At 44.7% G+C, this 26377-nt stretch overlaps 1 protein-coding gene across 1 annotated transcript in view; it reads right to left on the minus strand.

Moving 5' to 3' along the window:
• LOC138299226 (E3 ubiquitin-protein ligase TRIM39-like) overlaps positions 1 to 25531 on the minus strand; it is a 102409-nt gene extending 76878 nt beyond the window's left edge. Inside the window, exons 1-2 of the mRNA XM_069237357.1 lie at positions 25053 to 25531; positions 2139 to 2234 (exon numbers count right to left, since the gene is read on the minus strand). Of these exons, the coding sequence (XP_069093458.1) occupies positions 2139 to 2234; positions 25053 to 25466 (510 nt within the window). The 5' untranslated portion in view covers positions 25467 to 25531. The remainder of the gene's footprint in view (positions 1 to 2138; positions 2235 to 25052) is intronic.
• Between the last annotated feature and the right edge of the window lie 846 nt (positions 25532 to 26377).

The following is a 26377-nucleotide window of genomic DNA, read 5'->3' on the forward strand; positions in this document are numbered from 1 at the left end:
TAATTCGGTTTGTGGTTTTTAGTATTGTATAATCTTTAGATACTCCATAAATACAATACACATTAGCTCTCAAGTTAAGCCTGTCTGCACTGTACCATCACTACCAGGGGGTTGAACTCAAGTTTATTTAGTGGCTTTTGTGCCTCACCCTGAAAAGAGTGTGATTATTATTTTTAAATGGGTTCTCACCCCTTCAATAAATAATCAATTTTTTTTTACACCCACTAGAGAGGCTTTAGACATCAATCGGAGTCGGATTGGGCCTGCTATTTGGGTACAGCTGAATCGGTAGCCTACCACATAGATATGAGCACAGCATGGTAGATATTTCACCTCTGTTCAGTATAGTTCTACACTTGTTCCAAACAAAGAGCTACCAACACCTTTGTGACTGATAAATGCTGACTGCTGCAACCATATTCACAGAGTATTAGACACCATTCATTTGTCCAACAAAATATGATTAATTGTTTAACATTTACTCCTTCATCAGCATTTTGCATGATGATAAAATAATTCCGGATTGGTTTGTTTCGTACTTTTAAAATCCAGTGCCAGTTAAGATTCCTTAAAACACGGATCGCAAACATATAGCTCAGGAGCTACTGGTAGCTCACCAGGACTCTGGAAGTAGCTCCCTGTAGTGCAGCCCAGAATAGGCAATTCAGAGTCTAGTCACTTTAAGAATGGTAATTCTTTATAGGTGAATTTAACAATATGCATGCTAAACTCCACATCTATGTACACCTCCACCACCAGAACCAGCTGGTCACTGATTGGATGAAGAAGAACTGCCTGCACCTGAACACAGACAAGATGGAAGTACTGATCTTTGGCAACAGCAGCAACAGATGGAACGACTCCTGGTGGCCATCAGACCTAGGACCCACACCCACTCCCATTGACCATGCCAGAAACTTCAGAATCATCATTGACAATAATTTCACCATGAAATCACAGATAAACGCTGTGTCCTCCGCCTCCTTCCTCACTTTGCACATGATACTTAAGATCTTCACGTGGCTACCTCTACATACGAGACGCACCATAACACAGGCCCTCATCACCAGCCGACTAGACTACAGTAATGCTCATCCTCGGCCTTCACCAACGAACCCACATCACACCCTACCTCAGGCAACTCCACTGGTTCCCCGTACAGAAGAGATGCCAATTCAAGCTGCTGACCTACGCACACAAGGCTCTGCACAACCAAGGACCCGCGTACATTAACCACCACCTGACCTTCCACCAACCATTGAGAAGACTATGCTCTGCCTCCCTTTAACTTGCCCACACTCCCCACATCTGCTTTGATAGAAGTGGAGGACACTCCTTCTCTCACGTTGCAGCAAAAGCCAGGAACAGCCTCCCCACACACCTCTGGACCATCACCTCACTTCCTGAACTCCGAGGGCCCTCAAGACCCGGCTGTTCAAATAAGCCTCCGGTACCTGCAAGCGCCTGGATACCCTAATGGGTGATTAGCCACGCTTTATAAATCCTGATTGATTGACCTATTATTTTCCAGATATATGCAGGCATGGAGTTAAGAGTAGTAAATCTATATTTACTTATACCTACATAATGTCGTGCTATTGCATTAGTCAAGATTCGGGATATGATATTTCGGTATGACAGATGATTACTACTAGTAATCCTGCAAGGTGTGGCCACTATATTGATTGTATTTGATGTTGTCACCACTGCAAAAATGGCCGTACACAATAGTAGCTTGGAACTATTTTCACTGATCAGAAGAAGGTTCCATTACAGAAAAGGATGGAGACTCCTGCCTTAAATGTAGTAATGCACTTTAATAATATCCTTGTTACCATCACCCCTTGAACTGTAGTCACCACCCCAAGAAGACAACTGAGCAAAATTAGGGATACAGTGGATCACCTTTACACATCCAAACAAAATCTCTGGAAAATCCCAGGGTTTTGAAGCAACATTATGCCTTTATATTAGCGGACGCTGCAGGTGATAGTTACAAAGCGCCGTCAGGAAGACCCTAATATAGGTATGGTCAACCCTTGATATGAATTCTGTGATCTTGTTGGAAACTTGAAAAGCAAGACAATGTATTGAGTACTTGTTCCACGCTACTGGTATTTTAGTTACTTTTCTCTTACCTCCACTTGTGTCACTTTCATCTCTTCTTTGCGATGCTGTTCTAGCACATCCTCCAGCTCTTTCTTCAAACAGTCTAGATAACTTTGAAACTTCTCCTAAAAGAAGAAGTTATATATTTTCAAAACCATAAACATATTGTGCAACTATCCTTCAGTGGTTGAGATGCATACTTTATATTTGTCTTTTAATAAAAGTGTCTGTTACTGCCAAAGGTACATAAAGATGCCTCTTGTATGTTATCAGAGCAATACACCTAAGGGCATGCTGCAAAGGCACGCTACCTGCGCAGTAACTTCTATGGCATGTCATCTTAGCAATACACCGGATGTTTTATCTGGGTAGTAATTCTGTAAGCCATACTCTCTGGGCAAACAACTCTCAGGATACGTTCTCCTGGGCAAGTAACTTATGATATTCATCGGAACAGTTTTTTTTTTTTTAAATACTGGCTTGTTCTTAGATGCCATACTGTGATGATTTCATATTTTTGGCATACAATGCTAATAATGGGCAATTTTAGGCACATGATTTCTCATGATGTGTAATCATTGGGAAATAACTGTTTCTACATGTACTATGGTGGATATATGTATGTTACTTGTGATATATATTTCTCCCAATTGGCCTCAATTTATAATTTCATTTAATGGCTGCAGCCGTTCATGTGACTTTAATGAAGATTCCTGATGTATTACATCTTTGTGAAATATTGGAGACAATATAATTAAATGTGATTTATTAGTAGGAATGGCTTTTGTGATAACTGTAGATCGGGGTTTTGTTGTTCTCTTACCCAATCTTTTTTGTTTACGCTTCGTTAGTGGCCGAGCATTACTATTACATATAAATTGTATATCACCAGGGCCAGTGTCTGTTATACTGTCGGTTTTTGGAAAAACTCTTTGCGCTCAACCCATCTATGATGGTTATATTTGCATAACATTGACTGATTGATTAATGTTTAGTGTGCTTGGGGTTTTCAAAGCTGGTCTGTCCTAAGAATGTATATTGCAATGTAATTCTACCTGATACTGGGTTTGACCCTTTCACTGTGATAAGTGGGTTTGTAGTGTTTCCATTAAATTTATATCTGATGGTTCGGTTAGGTTAATCTTAGTTGGCAGTATTCATGATGAGGCAGATAATGTCCCTGGGCTGTCACTTATTTTGAATTGTAATTGTTCCCACACATTTGGGACTAAGATGTCAGGTCTATTTTGTTCTTATATTTGTTATAAGGGATTGTAGGGCCTTGGGAAGTGTGCCAAATTTGTCAAAAAATGGGGAGCAAAAGACGTGTTAAATTGAACTTCTGTCTCTGTCCTTGCCCTTAACATAAAGTTGTTCAAGTTTGCCAGTATAATGTCACTCCCTGTGACAAAGATGGCCAGCACGGTTAGAAGGTTCATCTGGGTATCCAGCTTGTTGGATGGGTAACTTAAGGCCTCTACTGTTGACTGGAACATGACAAAAAATCCATAGTTGTCAAGTGCATGTCTGTGTAAAACAAAAAAAACAAAAAAGAAGGAGGCGGCTTGGGTATAATGTACCTTTTTACTTTGAAAATGTAGGAGATCATGGCTGTGTTCCTCTCTATAGTTTAAATTCAGATGAGTCTGAACGTTTTCTTGATTTTTTTGTTCCGGTCTGTCAGGATTTGGCTCAGATTTGCTGTGAATCTTGGTGGTAGTTTTCTGGGCACATGAAGGAAGTTGAACCCCAACAGAGCTGTCCTTTGTATGTCTGGTGTTTTCAGAATTCCTTGTGAATTCAGACAACTGAGTTGCTTTTCCATAAACTGGAACTATTACCAAGCAGTTTTAAAGATTCATGGACCCACTCGTACATCCAAAATGCTTTTCAGAGCATCTACTTTCAGATCACCTTCTTTCACTTGCTCTGTTGACCACATTGCTGAATGACGATCAGTTTCCAGCCCTGTGTGCTTGGTCTCATAATGGGGTCCTAGCTACCTAGCCAGTAGGGTTGTGGGGCTCGTGATTTCAACGCAAAGCAATGAGAAATTCTGGGATTCGAATATGGGACATTTTATAAAAAGTTGAAAATTGGTGGAGTTACAAGATCCCCTTGGCTCTGTTTGGAATAGTAACTAAGTATGGTTTAATGTGCTCATATTTAGATTTGCATCAGCTTGGGATTTTTTCCCTCTTGAGACTATTGTGGTCATGATTCTAGGTCTGCCTGATCTCCTTTTGCATTGCAAATAAAACGTTGCAGCCACCAACTTTTGCTGTCTTGTTATCCTAGATTGCATTGATACATTTTGATGAGTTTGTGTCTTGTTGATTGCTTTATATGCGGTCAGTTGCATAGCTCCAATGCTGTGGCCAGGTCCCCAATGTAGTAAATTGAACTCCAGTATAGAGAAAATGCTCTGAACACGCACTTTATAGACTCGTATTTCTCTAGTTCTGTTCTGTTCAAGATGACAGTGCGTAGTATAAGCCTAGTAAAGCCCGCAGCCACCCTGATGCCACCTGCGCACCTCCTCGACTCACTGAGGCACAGCAATGGATACTAGCCCCTCCCGGAGATGCCCAAACAGCCCCAAGGCTCACCCTCAATGGACTCACCAGAAACCTCTGCTCTGCCTTTGGGATCAAAGCGGTAGGCGTGTCCTGGTGCTGCAACTCCATGGGGCCCTTGGAAGTATAAATGTGCCGGAGTCCTGTGCTAATGACTGAACAAGTCCAGAGGCTTATCCAAAAAGGCGATCTGATCCTTGTTCATGTCCAAATCTTGTTGCTAATGAGACCCACTTACTTTGGAAACAAGTAATCATACCACAGTGACTGTGACCAGAACAGCTCTAGCACTGCTCCCAGGATGTGCCTACCTTCGAAAAGGGTCAAAGAAAAAGATGTTCCAGGACAACTCGTGGAGTCCCAGAACAACTGCAAATGAGCGCACAAAGGCTATGGCATTGTTCCAGCATGCGTCCCCCCTGGCCCTCCACCCCTAGAAATTACCGCAACCCCCCCACCCCTTCCCCTAAAACCACACCAACACCCCACCCTTGCCCCTAAAACTACCCCAACCCCCCACCTCGTCCCTAAAATTACCGCAACTCCCACCCTGCCCCCAAAACCTAAAACAACCCCCACCCCAGAAACCTAAAGTACCCCAACCCCCACCCCTAAAACCTAAAACCACCCCGCCCCTCAAATTACTCCGAGCCCCCGACCCTGCCCCTAAACCCCCCCAAGCCCCCACCCTGCCCCTAAAATTACCCGACCCCCCAACCCACCCCTAAAACCTAAAACCACCCCAGCCCCCACCCCTAAAACCCCAACCCATCCCTAAAACCTAAACTACCCCAACCCCCACCCCTAAAACCACCCCAACACCCCCACCCCTAAAACTAAAAATACCCCGACACCCCACCTCCGCCGCTAAAACTAAAACCCCGAACCCCACCCCTAAACTAAAAATACCCCAACCCCCCACTCCCGCCCCTAAAACTAAAACCCCAACTCCCCACCCCGCCCCTAAAACTAAAAATAACCCGACCCCCCACCCCCGCCCCTAAACCGCCCGACACCCCTCCCCTAAAACTAAAACCCCAACCCCTAAAACTAAAAATACCTCGACCTCCCACCCCTGCCCCTAAAACTAAAACCCCAACCCCGCCCCTAAAACTAAAAATACCCCAACCCGCCCCTAAAACTAAAAATACCCCGACCCCACACCCTGCCCCTAAAACTAAAACTAAAACCCCGATCCCACCCCGAAAACAAAAACCCCAAACCCATCCCCTTCTCCCCCACTTACCTGACCCGACCCCCCACCCCTGCCACTAAAACCCCAGCCCTCCCACCCCCGCCCCTAAAACTAAAACCCCAACCCCCCTCCCCCGTCCCAATTACTTGACTCGTCGCATCGTCCCCCTCAGCTGACTCTCTTGTTTGTGCTTAACCACGCATGTGCGTTGTTCAGCACATGCGTGGTTCAGGCACAAAACAACGAAGTTGTGGTTAACGAAAGCGTAGTTCCGCTTTCGTTGCCCGCGACTTTGTTGTTCCGGAGTCGGCCTTCAGGGTGTTTCCCAGGCTATGGTGATGCAGGTTCGGGTCTGAGAATCATCCTGCAAGCTCACATACTCCTATTGAGTTGATGACACCTTTTAATGCTCTGCATAATTAGGAATTCAATAACCAAAGCGTGATTTATTTTTATCAACGCATGTGCATTATTTGCATGCATTGTTGGAGGTGACCGCACTTACCTATTGTAAGCAGCACCCGAATTTAACAAATTATGCTAACTTTATTTGCTTGATTGCCACATTTGAAAGAATCACAACTCAAGATAACTGCTGAAAGGCCTGCACATTTAATTTGTGTATTTTGCGATTTTCATATCTTCCCTCTGCAGGTGCTGTATTTAAGATGCTATGTTAGCCAGTGAATACCAAATTGTTTTGTATTCCAAGACTGATAGTGATGTTCTCAGTCAGGAAGATGTGCCGTGATGGGAGAATGAATTGTTGGAAGAGCTGGTTGTACCCGACAGCCTGTCCAGTGATGCAACCAAAAACAAGAACATAGTAATGCATGGACTGTTCTGTTGTCCTGAGAAAAAGGGGCATTCACCTGCTCCCAGCTAGTGCTCATATTTGATTGGCCCATAAGAGTGGGAATGGACATTGATGTTGCAAAGAGAACTTTGTTGAATTTTATTACGTGTTCCTTAGACTACAGAAGGAGATGCTTTCCTGACTTCGAGCTGAGAGGACCTATATCTCTCTGCTGAATTTCCCTGACTGACTGTAAAGGTTTTATTCTTAAAAACTATTTTTCTATTGTCAGAGACCTTAATTCAGTTTCTGAAGCTGACATCTTACCTGTTTCCCCCACCTTAAGACCTCTTTCGACCTTCACCTGCTTTACTTAGAGTAGGGAACTTTCCCTTATGGAATCCATATGCGGGATATTCTGTATTCTTTATGTAGTTTTGGAAAATGTCTCATTCTTTGCTATGCTAAAATAAAGACTTCTAGATAATCTGAATTTATAACAAAATTGCTTGAGATTTAAATATTCTGATAACTACTGACTTGATGCATTAAAATTTTAACTCCTAAGTTTCTCTCCACGTCAATAAACAAAGGTCCGTACAACCAGCCAACCATGCCTCATACCATATTAAAACCACATTATACAACACCCTCTCACTCTCATATCTGGACCTTTTCGCATCGATAGAGAAGCACTGTGTGAAATACAGGAAATGCATATTGAGTGAACACAGTGGGAATACAGGGAGTGCAGAATTATTAGGCAAGTTGTATTTTTGAGGATTAATTCTATTATTGAACAACAACCATGTTCTCAATGAACCCAAAAAACTCATTAATATCAAAGCTGAATATTTTTGGAAGTAGTTTTTAGTTTGTTTTTAGTTTTAGCTATGTTAGGGGGATATCTGTGTGTGCAGGTGACTATTACTGTGCATAATTATTAGGCAACTTAACAAAAAACAAATATATACCCATTTCAATTATTTATTATTACCAGTGAAACCAATATAACATCTCAACATTCACAAATATACATTTCTGACATTCAAAAACAAAACAAAATCAAATCAGTGACCAATATAGCCACCTTTCTTTGCAAGGACACTCAAAAGCCTGCCATCCATGGATTCTGTCAGTGTTTTGATCTGTTCACCATCAACATTGCGTGCAGCAGCAACCACAGCCTCCCAGACACTGTTCAGAGAGGTGTACTGTTTTCCCTCCTTGTAAATCTCACATTTGATGATGGACCACAGGTTCTCAATGGGGTTCAGATCAGGTGAACAAGGAGGCCATGTCATTAGATTTCCTTCTTTTATACCCTTTCTTGCCAGCCACGCTGTGGAGTACTTGGACGCGTGTGATGGAGCATTGTCCTGCATGAAAATCATGTTTTTCTTGAAGTATGCAGACTTCTTCCTGTACCACTGCTTGAAGAAGGTGTCTACCAGGAACTGGCAGTAGGACTGGGAGTTGAGCTTGACTCCATCCTCAACCCGAAAAAGCCCCACAAGCTCATCTGATGATACCAGCCCAAACCAGTACTCCACCTCCACCTTGCTGGCGTCTGAGTCGGACTGGAGCTCTCTGCCCTTTACCAATCCAGCCACGGGCCCATCCATCTGGCCCATCAAGACTCACTCTCATTTCATCAGTCCATAAAACCTTAGAAAATCAGTCTTGAGATATTTCTTGGCCCAGTCGCTTGTGTGTCTTGTTCAGTGGTGGTCGTCTTTCAGCCTTTCTTACCTTGGCCATGTCTCTGAGTATTGCACACCTTGTGCTTTTGGGCACTCCAGTGATGTTGCAGCTCTGAAATATGGCCAAACTGGTGGCAAGTGGCATCGTGGCAGCTGCACGCTTGACTTTTCTCAGTTCATGGGCAGTTATTTTGCGCCTTGGTTTTTCCACACGCTTCTTGCGACCCTGTTGACTATTTTGAATGAAACACTTGATTGTTCGATGATCACGCTTCAGAAGCTTTGCAATTTTAAGAGTGCTGCATCCCTCTGCAAGATATCTCACTATTTTTGACTTTTCTGAGCCTGTCAAGTCCTTCTTTTGACCCATTTTGCCAAAGGAAAGGAAGTTGCCTAATAATTATGCACACCTGATATAGGGTGTTGATGTCATTAGACCACACCCCTTCTCATTACAGAGATGCACATCACCTAATATGCTTAATTGGTAGTAGGCTTTCGAGCCTATACAGCTTGAAATAAGACAACATGCATAAAGAGGATGATGTGGTCAAAATACTCATTTGCCTAATAATTCTGCACTCCCTGTATACTTTAGGAACTCTTAGAACTACGGTTACATTCAGTTTCTCCTCTTGTCAGAGGGGGGTCTCTTTTCTTTCTATATCATCGCTTTCCACTGCAGTACTGAGGTATTACAATGTGTTTGAGGTTTTTAAAGATTACACATAAATATATGTGTGTGTGTGTATATATATATATATATATATATATATATATATATATATATATATATATATACACATACACATATACACACACACACACACACGTTTCCTCTGCATCCACAGAGAATCTTGATACAGTGCAGGGACCCCCTTTTCTTCGTTTAGTGTGGATTTATTTCTATGGGTTTGTCCATCTGCGTGTGCCCTGAGGAAGGTGCGCATTTCTTTACTGCTTGGCACTGAAACCCGAGTGGGCACCTGCACACTCAACCCCTCTGGCCTATACTACAATTATTTTTCAAAAAGAAACTGCCATGTGTTGAATATATGTGTATTATGTTTGACTGCATAATATCATGTTAGTTGTGCAAAGGATGTCGAACAGAAGAAGAAGCTCAACGTAGTTATTTGATTAAAACAAATATTTAGAACATACACATAGTGAGGACTTTATGGCTATTCTGTATTAGTTCTTATTTTCCTGTGGTGTTGTATAATGTGGTTTTAATATGGTATGAGGTATGGTTGACATGCTGGAGTGTGAGCAAGAAAATGCATGTTTTTTAACGTATTGGGAGGAAGGGTCTTTATTGATATCACTGACTGTTTTGTTACTGTAAAAGAAAAAAAAGAAAATAAAGTAAAGTAAATTGAAAATGAATGGGTATCTCAAGCTATGATTATCATGTAAAAGAACTTGCCAGTTGCAGCTGTATTTGGAGGTGGGTTTTTGTTCCTTTTTTCCTGATTTAGTTTCCCTGCCCCGCTCCAATATTATTGTTTAGTCTTCAGGAAACCCTTGAGTCACGTATGTAGGTTTGTATGACTATTACACTCTGTTTCTGAGGTTGAAGAATCCCAGATCCATCAAGAGGTGGCGGAGCAGATGGTTCTGTTACTGAAGGCTAAAGAGCTGGAAAGGTCCAGAAATATGTAGAGTTTACTGGACATTACCCTTATCTCAAATCTGCCTATGTCCTCAAACTCCATGGCTCTACTTTGAAGACTGACGTGTTCTGGCGGTTCTGAGGGCATTTGCAGTGGTGGAGGAGTGGTATTAATAGGGTTGTGGGTCGCAATTGTTTATGTCAAGCTTGGGCTGTTGTGTTGAAGTTTTGTGTCATGCATAGTGGTGATGTTTGGGGCTTAATTGTGTGAATGTGTAGGAGCTTGGTGCTGAGCAGCTGACGGTGTTATTGGACTTGTCACAGTCCAAGATCCCAGGATAGATAAGAGTATATCACTGTTTGACTTGTCTGCTAAGGTTTGTGCAGTTTGGTACAGTTAAGGTAAGGATTGAAAACTAATTGTTGTGAATGTACTAATAGTGATATCGAGAGAGAGTTACTGCGCCTTTTTTGTGTGCGAATGATAACCTCAAACTTTTGCAGTTGGGCAGACATGAGTTATTTGTTAAATGTGCTTGCTTTAGAGACTGTAGGGGTTGAAAGTACCAAGAAATTGTAAAGGAGGGTAAGCCGTGCTGCGAAGAGTGAGGATTGGTCTGAAAACACAGCGCTGGTATAGGCGAGTTGGCCTAGGTACTGCGCTAGTAATGGCTATGTCATCATGTATCATGATGTGATATGTGTGCAGAGAGAGTCGCATGGGGATAGGATGCAAGTTCCAATCTGTATTGAATTGTGTTTGGAGTAAATTTGTTGCATATTTGAATTATGATGTGACTGCTGAATCGCTTTGACTATGTAATGTTGTACAGCCCAAAGATTTAATGAGCAGTGATGTATGAGTTCCCATCAAAGACGGCAAGGAAGCTCCACCGGAAGGTGCTCCAAGTGTTTACATGGACGCCACTGTAGGTCTCCACACGTTTAAGGCTTCGTCAATGGCACAAGATCACATAGAGAGAGAGAAGGGTCCTTGCAATTTCCCACATTATGGCACATTTAATTTGAGAGTCATTGAGAACTTGAGTATTGTATGGCACGAAGCCCCCGCCTAGACCAGAACAGTATGAGGCTTTGAATGCTTGGGAGCATGTGCTCATGCAAAAGGAAAAGGAGAAGTATCAGAATAAAGCTAAGAGAACACTTCGTAACTGTGCAGACGCTAAGTGGCTTGCGGAACAGCACATGTGTAGGAAATGTAGAGCTGAGGCTACTAGAATGTACCCGCATTAATAACTGAGAAACATAGAAAGAAAAGGACGCAGGAAGAGAAAGATGCAGACTCAGCAGAGAAGTCTAGTACCAATAGGGACTTTAGTGTTGACCTCCTAGACGGCCTACTGTCCTATCATCTATGACCCTATGATGCTGCCCAGCCCACTAACCAGGACGGTGCTACCAGTAGTTGTACTGCTGCGACAGCCCCTGTCGACCCAAAGGACCACCTCTGACCTTTCCCACTGTAATTGCACCTCTTGTGACAGCTATTACTGTGGCTGCTGCTGTTACTATACTGTCCCTGTTGCACCTGTTTTTTGGCCAATGTCTCCTGTCATGACAACACAAAAGTTGACTGTTCCCACTGTGCAGGCCACAATGACTAGTGCTCCAACGGCCACAGTTTCAATTCACATTCGTCAAAATCCACTGTATTTCTATCAGTGATATAATGCTTGCTGTGAACAGCTCCAATGCACACAACCTAAATTCAAGTTATTGTCATTATTCTGGCCCTCACAATAACTGGCTCCATGAAAGTGCCAAAGCTGCTATCACACTAAACGATTTCATCTAACAACCCCTTTCCTCCAGCAAAAGAATAAGGCCTGTCTCACCCTAACGCTCATCTACAGCACGCATACCTTGAACACTTTTAATAGTCCAGGTAGTCATTTCTAAAGAGTTGCACAAGGGAGTCTTACATTTTACTCTACTGTGTGATTATAAACCGCTGTGTGTCTGAAGTTTTTATATGTGTAGTATAAAGCAATAGTCTTCAAACTTTTTTAAGCCATGTCCAGCTCGAGTAAAAGTATTTATTTGGGGCCCTTAAAGTACAAGCTGATGTTCTCAAAATAATTCATAGCATGCAAAATACTGTAAGAAAGCTACATATTTTAGCAGGTTTAAAGTCACGCCCTGTAACAAATACATAAATGATTTGCACTAGTGCTTTTAAATTTGTTATAGTAAATGTATGTAGTGAAAAATGTATGAAGCCAGACAAACATTTCTAGTGACGGGAGTATATTAAAATAATTATCCAAGAAAAGATTCTTGTGTTTTTTTCGTAAAGTAAATCTTATATATACTTGAAATAGAAAATACATTTTAACCAGAGAAGTCAAAACATACAATGGACTTCATAGGGTGTGAAAGGAATTTTTTTTTTATTTACAAAAAAAAGTTTCCTTTTATCTTGCCATAATATGCCATGTAACTGCCAAATGTCCTGATGGTATATGTGAAAGTTTCAGCCAGTCCTGGCATTTCAACTGAAAAGAGCTAGTATTATGAAACATATGATCCAATCCGCACACATTTAAAGGCAAAACTACAAGTCCCACAATCCAATGTACTCCTAGTTAAAATACCTGGAGTGGTTGAAGGTGTTGCAGACACAAGCCCAATAGACAGCTCTGAAATAGAAATGTGGGGGTGCTGTAGCACTCCCCAATATATCTAAGCTGGAGTTCAGAAGGTGAATGAGCAATGAAGATGGCTTTACATTTGATTTTATCTTGTGACATTGGTGTGTGTTCAAACACAGAGGTCAAATGTCAGCCTATCTTATGCCAAATTGCTGTTAATTGTTTTTAACATGGAGATTGGCGTTTACTTTTTTTTTTTATCTTCCAACTACAGACTCGGACGATTTTGAATAGTGAATTATTCAACAATCTTGCTGATGTACAGAAAAATCTGTAGGTTGCCAATTTCATTATATTTTCTAACACACAACACAATTTAAATACATGTAAATTAGCAGTACGCATGACTCAAAATATAATCTGGAGTTCGGAAAGCACAAACTAAGCACTTAGTAATTCTTAAGTGTGATGAAAACAAAAATGTTAATAGGATCAAACCAAGATACTTGGCTTGGTGAAGCAGAAAGCAGAAATAAACCTGATATTCACACATTATTGTTTGCAGTACATACTTTTATCCGTAAACTGCATGAACGTGCAATTTTCGTGGCCATTTCAATTGAAAATATGCGGTCTTGAACTACAGTGCACTACCACACCATGCTTTAGTAATATATTTGCGACAATGTGCTTCAAAATGCACCACCAGCTACATATCACAACCTTGCCACTCCCCTGCTGAATAGGAGAGGCTCATTTTCTACACACGTTCTTTTTGTGATGTTCTTTTTCACAATTCCTATGGCTTTAGTAAAGACACATTGATGGGAGCACCTACAATTCTTCCAGCACCACTGAAGGAGAGTACTGTGGGAGGCGACTGTACACCTTCTCAATCTCCAGACTTATTGTACTGTTGCCGCGCTGCCAGAGGTATTCTTCCTGCCTCGGGATCAGAAACCACAAGCGCGCTGGTGAGACACCATAGCTTATCCCAACACTAGAAGTTGACTGGATCTTTGAACTCAGTGAGGAGTGTAGTAGTCAGATTCATTCAGTTTCAAATCAATCACATAAACAATTCTAAAGACCATGGACAATTTTAACACTTAAACTCCAAACTGAATAAAGTTTCAAAGCTTAATTACAATCCCAAAACCAATGTAACATATATGGTGCGCAAAACTAAGTTATCAACATACATCGTCCCCGGACATGACAACGACGGAGTCCAGATAGTCCCTCCCCCAACGCGTTGACAGCAGTTTCTTCTTTGACTATAACCCCCACAACAAAGTGGAGCCACATAGAAACTGCCAGTGGAACAGTGAATATGCCAGAAAGGTGGATAAATTATGATGTTATAACTACAAAACTGAAAATATAACATAGAATGCCCTTACGCTAGACTGAAGCTAGAGAACACAGTTCGCAAGTGGGGAGGATGTGTGGGTCCACAAGGAATCTGCAGCTAGTCTGTATCTCTACTAGATAAGACATTACCGAAGGTAAGTAACTTGTTCATCGGATAGTGACAACTAGCTGCATAATCCTTATCTTAGAATTAGATACCACAGCAATATCAACCCAGGAGGATTTTTGCGAACACATTTCAGCAGTCACACAATAAACAACTGGCCAACTAAGGAAGAGTAGACCAGGAACGAGACAAAGGTGAGAAAGATAGTGTAACTTACTCACAAAGAACAGATGACCTACACATCACCAGAGGATATGGAAAGTCATGGGCGTAAAAGAAATGTCCCTAAAAATGAACGTGGAGGTGACCACAACAGGTAGGACATGCAATGCTGCCAATAAATAGCCGAATGAAATGAGGAGTAAACATGTGAGAGATAGGCACCTAACACCTATCAAGGGACAAAATGTATAGAGTAATCTAGAAGGGAAGCTACAGAAAACCATGCTGTCACCAGAATGGCCAGTGGAAACTTTCAAGAAACAGCAGCATCACGCTGATATGGATGGAACTGAAAGCAGAGTATTTGTGTGCAGGAACACACAAAGAGAAAAGCAAAAGCAGAAAGCAAAAATATTTGAGGCACTGAAAGCCAGTAGACAGAACACCTCTGGTGTACTAATGACATACTACAAATGGGTAAAACAGAAGGACCAGGAAAAACCAGCCATAGAACCCATACAGAGGGATAGACTTGGAAGGACATGGATATGTCCAGCCAGAAAGTATCCAGAGAGAACATGTACATCATAAACAAAACAGAACACCATAGGAGGGATGTGAGCAGAACCCTTGATTGTAGATGGCATGACATCAAAGGTTAGAGACCTGAATATCGAGCCTTGCTTATAATGCAATAAAAAAAACATGACGAGAAAATGAAGGGGGGGAAATAAACATCCCTCAAAACCTATACGTCAACCAAAGATTAAACAAAGTCAGTAATCAAGGAAAACAGAAGGTGGAAGAACCATCCGCTCAGAGAAACCGACAGAAACAGTGCGGTACGGAACACCCAGAAATGCAAAGAGACACTCTTTGAGGAGAGTAATTCTAAAAGGAGCAAAAGCAACCAATGGAAGAAAACCGTTGAAGAAACAGAATCAACAGCGTAAGACCCAGGGTTGAACCAGGACAGATATAGTGAACCAAAGGTAGAGCAACAGTGGATGCTGCTCAACAAAGCATAAAAAGGTCAATTCCTGGAATGGAATCGAAATACTAGACCTTAGAAACCTGTCAGGTTAGAAAGGAAGACATATAATAAAAAGAGAAAAAAACATTCCCACCCCTGAGCTACAAGAAAGTCGCAATGCCAGGGGAGTAAGCCTACCGTGAAATATCTGTAATAGACGACAACAGATAAGAAAGAAGACACATACCGAAGGGGAAACAACCCTCCAAAAGGGTTACATAACTATTCATAAAAGACTAGGTGGGAAGAACACCCTATAGGAGCACTAGACATCTCCCTTGTGGGAGGAATGTAGGAAACGGCAAGATCCATTGCATAGATGTATGGTGATATAGAATTATAACCCAACCATAGTGGACTAATGGTTAGGAAAGAGTCCACAGAAGAAGCGGTAGATGACTAAAGGGAAAAAGGGTGTGTGAAAATGTCTGAGACATACGCAGAGAAAACCACACACATTATAGTATGAGTATCTGCAAGCCTGGACATGAACCCACCTCGACCTTGGATGTGGCATTGTCTGACTCCAGAGAAAGAATAACAGGGGTACCGAGGGAAGTCGTATGCGTCACAACTGCCGAGAACAGCATCGGAAGAGCGGAATCAAGTGCAGCCGATGGGGGCATAAGAGGCCTGCATCAGTGCCGATCCGACTCTGGAGTCAAAGTCGAGGGGCGTAACAGGCATCAAGGACTAAGCTGCCGGTGAAGGCCCTATCAGTGCACCCGCCGCCTCTTTAGGGCCCAAAGGCACTAAAGAGGGAGGTGAGGACCCCAAAATTGCATGCAAGGATGAGTAATAGTCCCACATTTGGGTCAGAGTCACCCGATGCCAGGATAAGGTGAAAGGGATTGACTCGGGCACAGACTCCTCCTCAGAATACCTGGGCAAGTCGGGCGATGACTTTGAGAGCGATCTCTCGGACGCGAAGAAGAAGATGCACTCTGACGCCTTTGTAAATCCTGTGAAGACTGCGATGCCCGCACCACTGGGAGCTTCATCCGCTGCTCCCGCAAGGACTTTGGCTTCAGTTGACGACAGGCGTCACAATTGTCAGCGTCGTGGTGAGTGCCAAGGCACCACATACAGACACAGTGGGGTCCGTGACCGACAACTGTCGAGCACAGGACCCACAGTTCTTAAAGCCTGAAGGCATATACGCTTTTCCCAACCCACAAAAAAATTCTATGAAAAGGGTAAAGGCCAAAAAAGGGCCAGAAGAACGGCTTCTCAGGATCAGCGTTGCTGCGCAGAAAAGAAGAAACTGACAACTGCATGTCGGGGGAGAGACTATATTGACTCCGTCGACGTCATGTCCGGGGACAACGTCGCTATGGAGTCGCTCATCACCCTCTACCAACGCACAGAGGTACTACTTAGGACAAAGTTTCCAGATACAGTCTGATGCCTGGAGGAGAATTCTAAGATAAGGAATCTGCGGCTAGCTGTCTCTATCAGGTATCAGATTTCCATGCAGATGATAGTGACATTAGTACATCATCAAAATACAACCTTTAACAATAAATTTCAAAGCTGGGCCATCTTTATTTCTAACATGAATTTGGACTTGCATGTGTGTGAGCGGGCTAACACATGTGGACAAAAGCTAAAAGGGAAAACACAAAAATAATTTGGAAAGAAATCATCTAACTAGGGTTATGTAAACTAGAAAGGAAATTAGAAACCACATTTAGTATTACCTCTCCTCATAGAACAGCAGACAGGAATGTTTCAACAAACATAACGGTCATCTTCTCACAACATTAGCATCAGGACATGTTCAGAGTTAGTTGGGAATATTAGTACTGAACAGCAATAGCAAATGGGACAATTAGGACAAGAAGAAATTCATAATAATATAAAGATTAAATACGGCAGAAGACTTTGAGAGAGACAGGAGGTGGAGATGACAGCAGCAACCTTCACCAAACATCAGCAGACACTGACAGACAACAATAGACTTGAGACAGGACTAGACTAACTTTAAGTTTCAAAGTCCCTCACTAATTAGAAATAATCGTGGACCTTTTGATTGGTCCTTCAGGTGGGCTCATCTTAGGCACAAGATTCAGCATCCAGTGGTGGCCGCTGACACCATGAAGTTTACAGCTATTCCAGATTTTCTCAGAGAAATTCATGACCATCTAGATGAAATCATGCAGTTCTGCCAAAACATGACATTTTCTAGTTAATTGTTGCATCGGGATCTTCTCTCACTGTACGCAGCATGGCCTAATAATTTCTCACATGAAAATTATAAGTTTTCTTTCTTGCTCGACAGCTAGGACAAATATTGTGAAATAGTTAACTTTGAAACATGTTCTTCGCCTTCAATACAATAGGGCATTCAATATCACGTCAGCCACCTAGGAACAAAATCATGTTAGAGGGAACAGAATCAGCAAGTAATTTTCCTCTACTGCTGTAAAATGAATCTCTAGACCTAGCCAAGTTAAGAAAGTCTAAATACACATTAATACAATGCACATAAATCCTATTGCGCACCTTACAATTTAATGCTGAATAAGCAACGCAAATTATTTCATTGCAAAAGTTATTTACGAGATATCACAACAGTTCAAACGTGCATTTTTTTTTCCCACACATGTAACTCGTGGTAATAATATCCATTTCAATCAATAGAAGTATGTTCATTTAATACTTCACTTCTAGTATTCATCTAGTAAAATACTTTTTGCATTATTTCATGTCAGCAGTTAACTCAAGTATTGATGCACAATATCTTCATGTTAAAACTTGATGTCCAAAGACGAATAGCGCCACATTGTCCACCATAATTAAAATGTGCACATTTTTCATTATCCTGGTTAAGTTTTCTGTTCGGCCTTTAAATGAAGGTTTGTAAGACACCATATGCCAACTTCTATGCCACTAATGTATTAGTAAAATTTGATCTCTATCACTATGCACAGGTTGTACTTCTCTGCAGCCTCTGTAATGGAGAAGCACTTTGTATCCTGTCTCAGACTCTGACTAGAAGCACACACCGTGTACTCTTGTGCAGCCTATCCAATGGGGGGTGTAGGAGGCTGGCCTGGCTTATAGTGAGTACCTTGTGGTACTTACACCCTGTGCCAGTTCCAGTTATCCCTTATTAGTACAATAGAGGTGTTTCTAGCAGCTTAGGCTGATAGAAGGTAGCTATGGCAAAGCTTAGGCTGAACTAGGAGACATGCAAAGCTCCTACTATACCACTTATATCATACAGCACAATATCAAAATAAAACACCATACTCAGAGTTACTAAAAATAAAAGGTACTTTATTTTTATGACAATATGCCACAAGTATCCCAGTGAGTACCCTCAGTAAGAAGGTAAGTAATATACACAAGATATATGTACACAAACCCAAAACAGGTAAGTAAAAGTAAGAAAAGTAATGCAGACAGTGTAGAATTACAATAGGATGCAATAGGCAAACATAGGTCTAGGCGCAACACAAACCATATACTCCAAAAGTGGAATGTGAATCACAAATGGACCCCAGACCTATGGGAGCTTGTAGAGGGTCGCTGGGACTGTAAGAAAACAGTCAGGGTGTCCAAGATACCCCACCCCAAGACCCTGAAAAGTAGGAGTAAAGTACCCCTACTACCCCAAAAGGACACAATAGTCGTGATAGGGGGATTCTGCAAGAACCACAAACACCAGCAAAGCACTGAAGACGGATTCCTGGACCTGAGGACCTGCAAGGCAAGGGGACCAAGTCCAAGAGTCGCAATAGTGTCCGGGGGGCAGGAGCCCAGGAAACCCCGGATGAAGGTGCAAGAAGGCTGCCTCCGGATGGAAGAAGCTTAGGATTTTGCAAAGAGAGCTAGGAACTTCTCCTTTGGAAGGAAGATGTCCCACTGCGTGCTGGAGGTTGCAGAAGTGTTTCCATGCAGAAATACCGCAAACAAGCCTTGCTAGCTGCAAGGCTGCTGGGGACCAGGAAGGACCAGGATGTCGCCCCTTGAAGGAGGAGACAGGGGGGGCGCCCAGCAACTCAGAGAGCCCCCACAGAAGCAGGCAGCACCCGCAGAAGTACCAGAACAGGCACTTAGAAGATTTGTGAACCGGGGCTGGCTCAGAGTCACAAGGGAGGGTCCCACGACATCGGAGTCCAACTCAGAGGGTTGAGCACTGCAGGACAGAGTGCTGGGGTCCCAGGCTAGGCTGTGCACGAAGGAATCCTTGGAGGAGTGCACAGAAGCCGGAGCAGCTGCAAATCACGCAGTACACAAGTTTGCAGTCTAGCGTGGTGAGGCAAGGACTTACCTCCACCAAACTTGGACTGAAGGATCACTGGACTGTGAGGGTCACTTGGATGGAGTTCCTGTGTTCCAGGGACCACGCTCGTCCGAATAAGAGGTGACCCAGAGGACTGGTGATGCAGTCTTTTGGTGCCTGTGTTAGCAGGGGGAAGATTCCGTCGACCCACTGGAGATTTCTTCTTGGCTTCCAGTGCAGGGTGAAGGCAGACAGCCCCCAGAGCATGCACCACCAGGAAACAGTTGAGAAAGCCGGCAGCATGAGGCGCTACAATGTTGCTGGTAGTTGTCTTGCTACTTTGTTGCGGTTTTGCAGGTGTCCTGGAGCAGTCAGCGGTCGATCCTTGGCAGAAGTCGAAGAGGGAAGAGCAGAGGAACTCTGGTGAGTTCTTGCATTCGTTATCTGAAGAATTCCCCAGAGGAGAGACCCTAAATAGCCAGAAAAGGAGGTTTGGCTACCAAGAAAGGAGGATTGGCTACCAAGAGAGATAAGAGCCTATCAGAGGGGGTCTCTGACGTCACCTGATGGCAGTGGCCACTCAGAGCAGTCCAGTGTGCCCCCAACACCTCTGTTTCCAAGATGGCAGAGGTCTGGGACACACTGGAGGAGCTCTGGGCACCTCCCCTGGGAAGTACTGGTCAGGGGAGTGGTCACTCCCCTTTCCTTTGTCCAGTTTTGCGCCAGAGCAGGGCTGGGGGATCCCTGAACCGGTGTAGACTGGCTTATGCAGAGATGGGCACCATCTCTGCCCATCAAAGCATTTCCAGAGGCTGGGGGAGACTACTCCTCCCCAGCCCTTCACACCTATTTTCAAAGGGAGAGGGTGTAACACCCTCTCTCAGAGGAAATCCTTTGTTCTGCCTTCCTGGGCTGGGGATGCCCAGACCCCAGGAGGGCAGAATCCTGTCTGAGGGGTTGGCAGCAGCAGCAGTTGCAGTGGAAACCCCGGAAAGGCAGTTTGGCAGTACCCGGGTGTGAGAAAGTAGCCTCTTTCTAGCCTTGTTACCCCCACTTTTGGCCTGTTTGTGAGTGTATGTCAGGGTGTTTCACTGTCTCACTGGGATCCTGCTAGCCAGGGCCCAGTGCTCATAGTGAAAACCCTATGTTTTCAGTATGTTTGTTATGTGTCACTGGGACCCTGCTAATCAGGACCCCAGTGCTCATAAGTTTGTGGCCTATATGTATGTGTTCCCTGTGTGGTGCCTAACGGTCTCACTGAGGCTCTGCTAACCAGAACCTCAGTGGTTATGCTCTCTCATTTCTTTCAATTTGTCACTAACAGGCTAGTGACCAATTTTACCAATTTACATTGGCTTACTGGAACACCCTTATAAATCCCTAGTATATGGTACTGAGGTACCCAGGGTATTGGGGTTCCAGGAGATCCCTATGGGCTGCAGCATTTCTTTTGCCACCCATAGGGAGCTCTGACAATTCTTACACAGGCCTGCCACTGCAGCCTGAGTGAAATAACGTCCACGTTATTTCACAGCCATTTTACACTGCACTTAAGTAACTTATAAGTCACCTATATGTCTAACCTTTACCTGGTAAAGGTTAGGTGCAAAGTTACTTAGTGTGAGGGCACCGTGGCACTAGCCAAGGTGCCCCCACATTGTTCAGGGCAAATTCCCCGGACTTTGTGAGTGCGGGGACACCATTACACGCGTGCACTACATATAGGTCACTACCTATATGTAGCTTCACAATGGTAACTCCGAATATGGCCATGTAACATGTCTATGATCATGGAATTGCCCCCTCTGTGCCATCCTGGCATAGTTGGCACAATCCCATGATCCCAGTGGTCTGTAGCACAGACCCTGGTACTGCCAAACTGCCTTTCCTGGGGTTTCACTGCAGCTGCTGCTGCTGCCAACCCCTCAGACAGGTTTCTGCCCTCCTGGGGTCAAGCCAGGCTTGTCCCAGGATGGCAGAACAAAGGACTTCCTCTGAGAGAGGGTGTTACAGCCTCTCCCTTTGGAAAATGGTGTGAAGGCAGGGGAGGGGTAGCCTCCCCCAGCCTCTGGAAATGCTTTCATGGGCACAGATGTGCCCAATTCTGCATAAGCTAGTCTACACCGGTTCAGGGGACCCCTTAGCCCTGCTCTGGCGCGAAACTGGACAAAGGAAAGGGGAGTGACCACTCCCCTGACCTGCACCTCCCCTGGGAGGTGTCCAGAGCTCCTCCAGTGTGCTCCAGACCTCTGCCATCTTGGAAACAGAGGTGCTGCTGGCACACTGGACTGCTCTGAGTGGCCAGTGCCACCAGGTGACGTCAGAGACTCCTTCTGATAGGCTCCTTCAGGTGTTAGTAGCCTATCCTCTCTCCTAGGCAGCCAAACCCTCTTTTCTGGCTATTTAGGGTCTCCGTCTCTGGGGAAACTTTAGATAACGAATGCAAGAGCTCATCAGAGTTCCTCTGCATCTCTCTCTTCACCTTCTGCCAAGGAATCGACTGCTGACCGCGCTGGAAGCCTGCAAAACTGCAACATAGTAGCAAAGACGACTACTGCAACTCTAACGCTGATCCTGCTGCCGCCTTCTCGACTGTTTTCCTGGTGGTGCATGCTGTGGGGGTAGTTTGCCTCCTCTCTGCACTAGAAGCTCCGAAGAAATCTCCCGTGGGTCGACGGAATCTTCCCCCTGCAACCGCAGGCACCAAAAAGCTGCATTACCGGTCCCTTGGGTCTCCTCTCAGCACGACGAGCGAGGTCCCTTGAATCCAGCAACTCTGTCCAAGTGACTCCCACAGTCCAGTGACTCTTCAGTCTAAGTTTGGTGGAGGTAAGTCCTTGCCTCCCCACGCCAGACTGCATTGTTGGAAACCGCGTCTTTTGCAACTACTCCGGCCCCTGTGCACTTCCGGCGGAAATCCTTTGTGCACAGCCAAGCCTGGGTCCACGGCACTCTAACCTGCATTGCACGACCTTCTAAGTTGGTCTCCGGCGACGTGGGACTCCTTTGTGTAACTTCGGGTCAGCACCGTTTCACGCATCCTCGTAGTGCCGGTTTCTGGCACTTCTCCGGGTGCTACCTGCTGCTGAGAGGGCTCCTTGTCTTGCTCGACGTCCCCTCTCTCTCCTGACGCAATTTGCGACATCCTGGTCCCTCCTGGGCCATAGCAGCATCCAAAAACGCTAAACGCACGATTTGCAGCTAGCAAGGCTTGTTGGCGTTCTTTCGGCGGGAAAACACTTCTGCACGACTCTCCACAGCGAGAGGGATCCGTCCACCAAAGGGGAAGTCTCTAGCCCTTTTCGTTCCTGCAGAAACCTCAGTTTCTCCTGTCCAGTAGAAGCTTCTTTGCACCCACAGCTGGCATTTCCTGGGCATCTGCCCATCTCCGACTTGCTTGTGACTTTTGGACTTGGTCCCCTTGTTCCACAGGTACCCTAGATTGGAAATCCACCGTTGTTGCATTGTTGGTTTGTGTCTTTCCTGCATTATTCCTCTATCACAACTTCTTTGTCTTCTGGGGAACTTCAGTGCACTTTGCACTCACTTTTCAGGGTCTTGGGGAGGGTTATTTTTCTAACTCTCACTATTTTCTAATAGTCCCAGCGACCCTCTACAAGGTCACATAGGTTTGGGGTCCATTCGTGGTTCGCATTCCACTTTTGGAGTATATGGTTTGTGTTGCCCCTATCCCTATGTGTCCCCATTGCATCCTATTGTAACTATACATTGTTTGCACTGTTTTCTAAGACTATACTGCATATTTTTGGTATTGTTTACATATAACTTGTGTATATTTGCTATCCTCTTACTGAGGGTACACTCTAAGATACTTTGGCATATTGTCATAAAAATAAAGTACCTTTATTTTTAGTATAACTGTATATTGTGTTTTCTTATGATATTGTGCAAATTACACTTGTGGTACTGTAGGAGCTTCACTCGTCTCCTAGTTCAGCCTAAGCTGCTCTGCTAAGCTACCATTATCTATCAGCCTATGCTGCTAGACACCCTATACACTAATAAGGGATAACTGGGCCTGGTGCAAGGTGCAAGTACCCCTTGGTACTCACTACAAGCCAGTCCAGCCTCCTACACCGGGTTCTGTGCTAGAGACCCAGGGGATCATGGAATTGTCCCCCCAATACCAGAATGGTATTGGGGTGACAATTCCATGATCTTAGACATGTTACATGGCCATGTTCGGAGTTACCATTATGACGCTATACATAGGTAGTGACCTATGTATAGTGCACGCGTGTAATGGTGTCCCCGCACTCACAAAGTCCAGGGAATTTGCCCTGAACGATGTGGGGCACCTTGGCTACTGCCAGGGTGCCCACACACTAAGTAACTTGGCACCCAACCTTCACCAAGTGAGGGTTAGACATATAAATGATTTATAAGTTACTTATGTGCAGTGAAAAATGGCTGTGAAATAACGTGGACGTTATTTCACTCAGGCTGCAGTGGCAGGCCTGTGTAAGAATTGTCTGAGCTCCCTATGGGTGGCAAAAAAAAATGCTGCAGCCCATAGGGATCTCCTGGAACCTCAATACCCTGGGTATCTAAGTACCATATACAAGGGGATTATATGGGTGTACCAGTGTGCCAATGAGAATTGGTAAATTTAGTCACTAACCTGCAGTGACAAATTTAAAAAGCAGAGAGATCATAAACACTGAGGTTCTGGTTAGCAGAGCCTCAGTGATACAGTTAGGCACCACACAGGGAACACATACAGGGCACATAATATGAGCACTGGGGTCCTGCCTAACAGGATCCCAGTGACACAAGGGCTAAAACATACATAAATACAGTGAAAATGGGGTAACAAGCCAGGCAAGGTGGTACTTTCCTGCAGGGGGCACAGTTAGGGTTGTCACTTTTCTCAGCAAAAAGCACTGCCCATTTGTTCAAGTTTTAGTACTGCAAAGGCCGGCACACACAACTTTATAGAAAACAGTCTGTGTTCATGGCCTTTCTGTCTTGTTTACTTTAATCAGTCTGGGATCATTACAGCAGCTGTGGAAAATATTCTAAAGTACTTTCTTCTTATAAATACTGGTTTTAGTGTGTACTGATAGGGAGTAATACAAATATACAGAAGGTATTTCCTTAATTTCTGTAGCAGTTGGGATATTTAAACATCAGTCGTGCCGGTACAAAAACGGTCAGTTAGCACAAAGCACAGTATGAGGCTGGGCTACCCATGCCTAAACCAATTGGAGACGTACCTTGTACTCCTGGGAAGCCTTACGAATGAACGCAGCATACAGCCTGTCCCAGCCTCAGACCCAGCTCTGTAGCACACATACCTTGTACTCCTGGGCAGCCTCGTACCATGTGGCCTGATCCCACCCCTGACCCATCTCTCTAGCACACATACTTTGTACTCCTGGGCAGCCTCTTGGTGTACCATGTGGCCCGGTTCCACCCCTGACCCAGCTCTGTAGCACACATACCTTGTACTCCTGGGCAGCCTCTTGGGGTACCGTGTGGCCTGGTTCCACCCCGACCCAGCTCTGTAGCACACATACCTTGTACTCCTGGGCAGCCTCTCGAATGGGGAGCACCGTGTGAGCCTTGTGATCACGTGACACGCTGCAGACCACACAGATGGGCTCCTGGTCATCCTCACAGAACAGTTTCAGTTTCTCTTCGTGTTCTCGGCACAGATTCGCCTCCTGGGGGGTCGCACTCGATACCTGAAGCTGTTTGGCGATTTCCACTACATTCGCCAGGTGCCTGAGTGGCCGGAATGTTTTACTTTGAGATATTTCCCTGCACTGAGGACAGGGGAAGTCTGTCTGCAGCCCCTCCCAGCACTGAGTGATACAGGACAGACAGAAGGTGTGTCCACACTCCACGAACACAGGGTCTGTGAAATATTCCAGACATATGGAGCAGGTGGCCTCGTCCTTCAGGCTCCGGAGATGGTTTGCTGCAGCCATGTTCCTGCCGGGGAGGGAGTGGGGCAGTTTAGTTTCGTTTCTCACAACTTTTGAACTGGGAGTGTCCGTCTCTCCTTCCTTCCACCCCCTCCCACTGCACAGATCTGCTGGGCGTGTCTGCAGCAGAAAAGGGAGTGTCTGTGGACGAACTAGGAAGTGTGCAGTAGAGTATAAGTGTCTGCCTTTAACCTGGGATTGTGCAGGAGAGCAAGGAGTGTCTGCGGCGGAGCTGGGAGTATCTCACCTGAGAGTGTCAGCAGCTTGCAATGTACGAAGCTGTACAGGGGGCGCCTGCGGGTGTGCAAGTCAGGCCCATGGCGTTATTGCGACGCAGGCGGCAACCATTTACCAGCCTCAAAAACCCCCAGGGTGTCCCAGTTCAGCCCAAGGCCGCGGATTATCCGTCAGGGACAGGAGACTCGGCCCCCCCCTCACATTCTGCAGGGGGCACCACCATGTGGGTTGCCACTGGATGTCTGCAGGTGACCAGAATGTTGGAGCCTGATGGGGGCGTCTGCATCTGGGAGTGCCCGAGTGTGCTGTGTCTCAGTGGAAGGGAATGGAACATGTTTATGAAAATGTAACGTTCACCCACGAGGACGTCATGTGTGACACCTTTTTACAGACTTGACCTTTACTGAACTGTGCCTTGCACGCTTGGATGGAATGGTAAAAGCAAAACTACAAGTCCCAGAATGCAAAACAATGTTAGCTAAAAGGTCAGCACAGGCCGAAAGTGTTATGTGTGGCGTGAGGTCACTTATCAGGCCTAGTTCCAAGTACCTACCCCTGAGGTGTGAGGGTGTCAGTGGCTGCAGCCTCTGCGCTGTGATCGCAGTGTCTGCCACTGAGATTGGAGTCGCAGCTGGAAGTATCAACAGGTTACTGGAAAGTGTCTTCAACTTGAAAAT

This window comes from Pleurodeles waltl, chromosome 6 (genome assembly GCF_031143425.1).
Source record: "Pleurodeles waltl isolate 20211129_DDA chromosome 6, aPleWal1.hap1.20221129, whole genome shotgun sequence".
Classification (NCBI taxonomy): Eukaryota; Metazoa; Chordata; class Amphibia; order Caudata; family Salamandridae; genus Pleurodeles; species Pleurodeles waltl.